This window comes from Papilio xuthus, unplaced genomic scaffold (genome assembly GCF_000836235.2).
Source record: "Papilio xuthus unplaced genomic scaffold, Pxut_1.1 DF827680.1, whole genome shotgun sequence".
Classification (NCBI taxonomy): domain Eukaryota; kingdom Metazoa; phylum Arthropoda; class Insecta; order Lepidoptera; family Papilionidae; genus Papilio; species Papilio xuthus.
Genome location: NW_013530969.1, coordinates 162,016 through 168,282, shown reverse-complemented (window position 1 = coordinate 168,282; position 6,267 = coordinate 162,016). Strand labels below are relative to the sequence as shown.

General features: G+C 35.4%; 1 protein-coding gene and 2 non-coding genes across 3 annotated transcripts; 1 reads left to right on the top strand and 2 right to left on the bottom strand.

Annotated features, from left to right (window-relative positions):
* Window positions 1-1,036: 1,036 nt before the first annotated feature.
* LOC106117059 (lysozyme 2) lies at window positions 1,037-3,795 on the bottom strand. The gene is made up of 5 exons (XM_013311132.1): window positions 3,607-3,795; window positions 2,231-2,334; window positions 1,538-1,717; window positions 1,374-1,447; window positions 1,037-1,252 (listed from the first exon to the last, which is right to left on the bottom strand). The coding sequence occupies exons 2-5, from the start codon at window positions 2,307-2,309 to the stop codon at window positions 1,100-1,102; spliced, it is 486 nt and encodes a 161-aa protein (XP_013166586.1). The 5' UTR covers window positions 2,310-2,334; window positions 3,607-3,795; the 3' UTR covers window positions 1,037-1,099.
* A 2,203-nt stretch (window positions 3,796-5,998) lies between these two features.
* TRNAF-GAA (transfer RNA phenylalanine (anticodon GAA)) lies at window positions 5,999-6,071 on the top strand. The gene has a single exon. It is a non-coding gene; the product is annotated as a tRNA-Phe (tRNA).
* Window positions 6,072-6,194: 123 nt separating this feature from the next.
* TRNAF-GAA (transfer RNA phenylalanine (anticodon GAA)) lies at window positions 6,195-6,267 on the bottom strand. The gene has a single exon. It is a non-coding gene; the product is annotated as a tRNA-Phe (tRNA).

Here is a 6,267-nt window from a genome sequence, read left to right as displayed (position 1 = left end):
GGCGGGATCACGTGGCATGTAATGAACCTTATGACATGCAAACTGACAGGACGTAGCCCGCCGTTGTATAACCAACTCCTAGTAGCAATAGCATCGTTACCTAAGCGACATTTAACTGATGAACTCTTATTAAATGGTTCGTTTTGAATATATTTTTGTTTAAGGTAAATGTACTTATTACAATCATATTTGTTACAAACATAAGAATGGCTGCCAGCTTAAGTTACAAATATCAGTTACATACCGACGGACACGTATTTTAACAAGAATTTTTAGCTTACAGTGTAGCATCTGAATGAATATAATATAAATAATTTTAAAGCGTAATGAAATGTTTGTAAAGCGGTGTTCAAACACAGCAGAGAGTGTTCTGTTTGTTTGTAATGCTGTCGATTATCGCGGGAGGAATTAATTAATATATAAATGTTATTATGTTGTACTTATTGTTAATATCTCTTACTTCTACCACGTGGCACTCATGTAGTGTAATAGTTTACTTATCATTTTTAAAAATGATCAATTTTTGACAATGGCAATTTTTTTTATTAGTTGATAAAATATAATTGATATTATAATTGTTCATTGTGAGTTATAAAATACTTATTATTAAAATATGTTTTACAGCATATCGCATATCTATAAATAATTATTAATTCCAAACTTAATATATGTTAAGTAGGTACAACGAGGCTTACCGTGTTCGGGGGATGTTCGAGGGATGTTTGCCGGATGCAGATTTTCACGCTTGGTGCCTCACAACAAAGGGATTTTCATAAGTCGCAGAGTATGCGTCGGAAATGTGAGCCCGGTGTCTGTGGGCGAGGGAGGGGGGTGAGGGTAGCGAGAGGCGGGGCGGGGAGGATGCTGTGTGCATCCACTCACACGGGTTATAACGACTTCAAAACACGACCCAACAACTATGCACTAATTAATCTACATAGGAATTTCAAAAATCCATTCTTATTTATATGATTAACGCATATGTGGAGTCCATATAAATAAATGTAACGTTAACAACAATAAAAAATAAAAGCAGTGTAATTAATGTTGGTTTTAATTAGAACTTGACATAATCACTACGCTCTGCCACTGCAAGTGGTCAGGCTTTGATGACGAGCTGGCAGTCTTGGTACCGGCGCAGCCAGCGACGGCCGTTTTCCGTCTTACTGAGTGGCGAGGTGCAGCCGTTTCCCCCGTTGCCGTTTATCATCATGAAGTCAAAGCAGTCCGTCACTCCGTCGCTGTTGCAGTCCTGCAAGCATTAATGCATGAAACTATTAACTATTCTCATTGACCCTCACTCGTCCAAATCGGTTCAGTAGTTCACACTATAGAAGATCTCTATGGAATTGATTTTCTTTTTATAATACTACCTTTCCATATTTTTGCAGGTATCCTTCGACGATTCTCTTGGCGCAGATGTAATTTCTAGCGCAGTCCTCCCACGCTGCCGAAAACACAAGATTATATAAATTATATTATACTTGAATACTGAATATAATTATAAAAGAGAAACATTGGTAGGCGATATACTGACCATGATTCCTCTGGGGATCGTCGTCAAGCAGGGTGACACGGCCGGCGTCGCTCCAGTACACGCGGGAGATGTTGAAGGGTCCACAGTAGCCGCCGGTGCAGCCGTGCGCGGTGTTGCACTCCGTCGACACGTAGCATAAGCAGCGGTAGCACGCCTCCGACAGGTTCGAGATGAACACTCCTACCGACCATGTTAGTTTGATGGACACATAACTCATCATTGTGGTTCGCACAAGGCTGGTAAGTTAAATTTTCTATCCTTATTATCAAAGTCATGTTCTAAGTTCGCACAGAGCACGTGTCAGTAGACGTTATACGATACCGCGCGCTCAAAAGTAAACTCAAACACGTAAACTTTTCTACACGAGCTTCAACCGATCGCGAAACTCACTTAGAATATTAATAACTTTGGTTAGGATATAAGCTTTTGCTATACAAATATAGGAGTCATGGTTGCCATATAGTGCTACGAAACGGGGAGCACTTCTTATAATCATTCGATAATTTATGGGATCCATTGGAAGAAACATGGACAAGCTTTCGCATATCGCAGAGAGAAAAACAACAGTAACTACAAGTGAAACTTCTTATTAAAAAACCTAGTTTTTCACTTTAAACAAATGGCGGTTGACAATTAATTCACGAAGCGCTAATATTCTGATGGTTGCTAAAAATCTGCTTAAACCAAGATTACCTGAGGAGGCTGTCGTCCAGAGCAGCAGGGTCGCCAGTACACACGCCGGTGTTACAAGACTTGGTGTTGTCATCTTCATTTCTCCGTTCGTCTTTTTATATGTACTGGAACAAATTTCGTTATTAAGATTTTAAAATAGTTAATTACAAAATATCGGGTCACGTTTTGATCACATTTGTTGAATGAAGATAATCTAGAACTTTAACATTGGCGGAGGCCACCAATAATATCTGCTGCACGAATCAGCCGGCTTGACCGGTTAAATATCACGACTACACAGAAGATAGACTTCTAGTAAAAGCAATTTAATTGTAGACTTACTGAAGTTTGTGCTTTTACAGTACCATATACTGATTTCGCAATTTGTCATTGATTACGTCAGAGGTTTAGTAAATTATTTAAATAAATGTGATTAAATAACACAAAACATAATTTAACTTTTATGTTTTTCTTATGTTACATCACTGGACAAGATATGATTGAAGGGATGTTCTTTGAACGCTACAGAAGCAACATAAATATAAACAAATGACATATGTATATGTTTAGGTTTATTAAAACTTTTTGCTTACACTATGACATTTAATGTTATTTAGACTTTGACATCAGTTGACTTTGACCTTTAAGGACATGCTGGATTCAGCTAGTAAAATAATTAAATGTTAAATACTCAAATCTAATCCTATTTTTCCTTATAAACTAAAAAATATATGCCGGCTGTTGTGTACTCGCCTTTATTCGACTATCCGAGACGAAAATATCTGTAAAAAACATATCGTCATCTCTGTCATTATGTTTGACAAAACAGAGATAACAATATGTTTTAAACGAGGTTTTGGTCTCGGAATTCCACAGTGAGTAGTGAATACTTATAAGTCGCCATCTACTTACAAAAACAACTTTTTATTATATATAACATAAATTATGTTTACGCCCATTAAAATATATATTTGAGTATTTTTCTTATTTATTTTTTCACATCTTATTGTTTGCAGAATTTATTAAAACGAAAATGATTTTTTTTAAACGCTAAAAAACAAAGTAGTTTGGACCAGTTTGTGTCTTTTTATTGCGAAGCCGCGTCTTGCCTTGATATTTAACGTACTTATTACAAGGAAGCCCTTTGCTACTACATAGTTAACTTACTACGAATATTCATTAAGAAATGTAGACTAAGCATTATCTTATTGTTAATATAATAAGGCTTATTGTTATGTCAGATACTTTTGTTTACATTGTGTTTAACTGACATTTTGTGTACATTTTGAATAAATAAATATTTAATTGCAAGATGTATGTTAAAGTGTTCTCTATAGCGTTACATTTTTCTATATATATTAGATATAAATTAGCAATAATTTTTATTAAATACTTACATTACGTCATTTATCAAATATCAATTCCCAAAGTCACTGGTTAATTGTATTTTATGTATTGAGTAAAGACGCGGCCGTCGCGTTGTCAAACTTTATCTGTTCTTTACTTCTATACAAAAACTATTTAACCGAGCAAGGGGCAGAGGCACGCGTTGCCCGCTATGCGCGACCGTTGCCGACTGCAGTCAATCTGTGAAACACTATCTCACGATAATCAGGTTTTTTTGCAGTTTATATGAACATTGTTATATGTATAAATGTAGTTATATAATTATAGGATTCATTACTCAGTGTAATTTTCTCGTATCTTTGTTCATTGAAGCAGGCGTGAGGCCAAACTAGATAATTAAGGTTGGAATACGAACCGGCTTGAACCAATATGTTAATGTTTACCTGACACGATAATATTGTGAACCGAATGTATAACTACTATATATGATACTGCTTTTCCATTTTTTTTTTCAAACTAAACCGATTAAGGACTCATTCAAACTCTAAAAAATTGTTTAGGGACAATTGAGTTATGAGCAAAGCGTTAGATGAAATGTTAAGTTACTAATTACTTTTTAATTTATAACAAAATGTCAACAGCAATCATGAATAAAGTGGTAATGTTAGCAATAAATCCTACGAGCGGCCATTACGCCGCCACTCTAATATTCACGGACCTTACAGCGGGGTCCGTTATTACGATAATCTTGCTATATAAATGTCATTTCTCGCTACACAGACCTTCAGGCCTTACCAAAGAATTTAGATTTATATCGCAAAGTTTTCACTTAAAGTCCGTTATTGGAATAGTTACGAGGTCTCAGACGGCGTTAGAGCAGATAACTAAGTAAGTAAGCTCCATGATGACAACGACCCCAAACCAAAGCTGATAGTTAGGTAAAATTAATGTATCTGGTGCGACGATGAAGCTATATTATAATAAAGGATTTTCATATCATTGTCATAATCTATAGCTTTTATTGTTTTTAGTATAAAATATAATTTTTACGACAGACAACACTTCTAGAAATAATTTGAAATAACTGTGCCAAAGTCCGTATCTGAAAGAGTAACAGTTTCTTAATAAAATGTAGCACAAGTCACAGTAAACATTGTGGGATAATATAGGACTATCGCACTCAAAACTAAATATGAAAAATGTATTTAATTACATTGTTTTGAAACAAATATGCATACTTTATAAATAAATAAATTATTATATAACACAAATATATTTTTAGCATACTATATGACCTTTAATTTGACATTAAACGTGCCAGACTCCGACCTTGCTTTGCAAATGCAACGACTCCTATAAAAATAACACAAAAAGTCAAATTTGATAAAAAAAAGTTGTTGAAGTATACAGCACTTAATTAAAAGCATTGCCAAGGACATGAGGGAGTAAAAAAAATATTTCCAAGAAATACTAACTTGTCCTTTGTTCATAATTCTGACATGGGATTGAAAGACTACACGTGGGACCCAGGGTTCTTCACAGAACATTTAATATTCATCATTCGATAATAGATTAAAGAAGTTAAAATGTTAAAGTATTGTATTTAATAAAACCAAACTATCAATCAAAAATGTTGATTGCTCTCTAGCAATTACAAAAATAGCCAATGATAAGACAGTATACAACCAGTAACAACAATAATAATGAAGTTTGCCGGCAGCGCGGCGCGGAGGCGGCGCGGCTGCGGCGCGGCGGCGGGGCGGCAGCGCGGCGTATCTCTCACAACATATGTATTACTGTAAATATGCCATTTGTGTGAATAACGAATCGGGAGGACAATAACTGTTGCGTTTGTGATCACTTACATATCTCGCTCGTTGTATGAACAGCGCAGTTATTGCAGTATCCACTCTGAAAACGATCATTATTTTGTAAAATATGCTGAAATAAATATATGCAGTGTTAAGCTATTGATGAACTCTACTTACATCGTATCACTTCGTTAGCACAGAAATAAAAAAAATAGCTTAAGTTACTCCCGCACACATAAGCTACCTTCCTCAAAAAGTTGCGTCAAAATCGGTCCAGCCGCTTTGTAGATTACCCGGTTTTTGTAGATAACCACGAGTTTGTGGACACACGGACAGACAGACAATAATTTTAAAAATGTATATTGGTTATAAGTAGTGTACACAAGAAATGAGTTTTTTTTTCTCGATATAACATACAAGCATTCCTATTTTATGAATTGTATAGATGACTTTTAATTTTGTTACCCACACTAGCTTTGGTTAACGAAAGTAACAAAGTAAGAATAAGTAAGTCTAGTAAATATATTTATAGGAACTTGTGCATTTCATAAAAGCTACAACACAATAATCGTCATCTGAATGTTCCAAGTAATAAGCACCTCTCTTACGTAGTTAGGAAATGTTGATCATAGCCGAAATAGCTCAGTTGGGAGAGCGTTAGACTGAAGATCTAAAGGTCCCTGGTTCGATCCCGGGTTTCGGCAAACATTCATTTTTGTCTTTATCTGTCTGCACATCTACAAGTCTTTATTAGTTACGATAAAAACTTTGAGATTTTCTTTTAAAGGCAAATTATATTTTATTTTTCCAAATATGTGCAAAAAGATTGCCGAAACCCGGGATCGAACCAGGGACCTTTAGATCTTCAGTCTAACGCTCTCCCAACTGAGCTATTTCGGC

Bases quoted from the DNA above. Each gene is read 5' to 3' on its own strand.
- LOC106117059 (XM_013311132.1), bottom strand. From the start codon at position 2,309: ATGAAGATGACAACACCAAGTCTTGTAACACCGGCGTGTGTACTGGCG. The intron at 1,448-1,537 runs GTCAGTATATCG...TGTTTTCGGCAG, and splicing joins CGATCCCCAGAGGAATCATG to CGTGGGAGGACTGCGCTAGA. The intron at 1,253-1,373 runs GTAGTATTATAA...TAATGCTTGCAG, and splicing joins ACCTGCAAAAATATGGAAAG to GACTGCAACAGCGACGGAGT.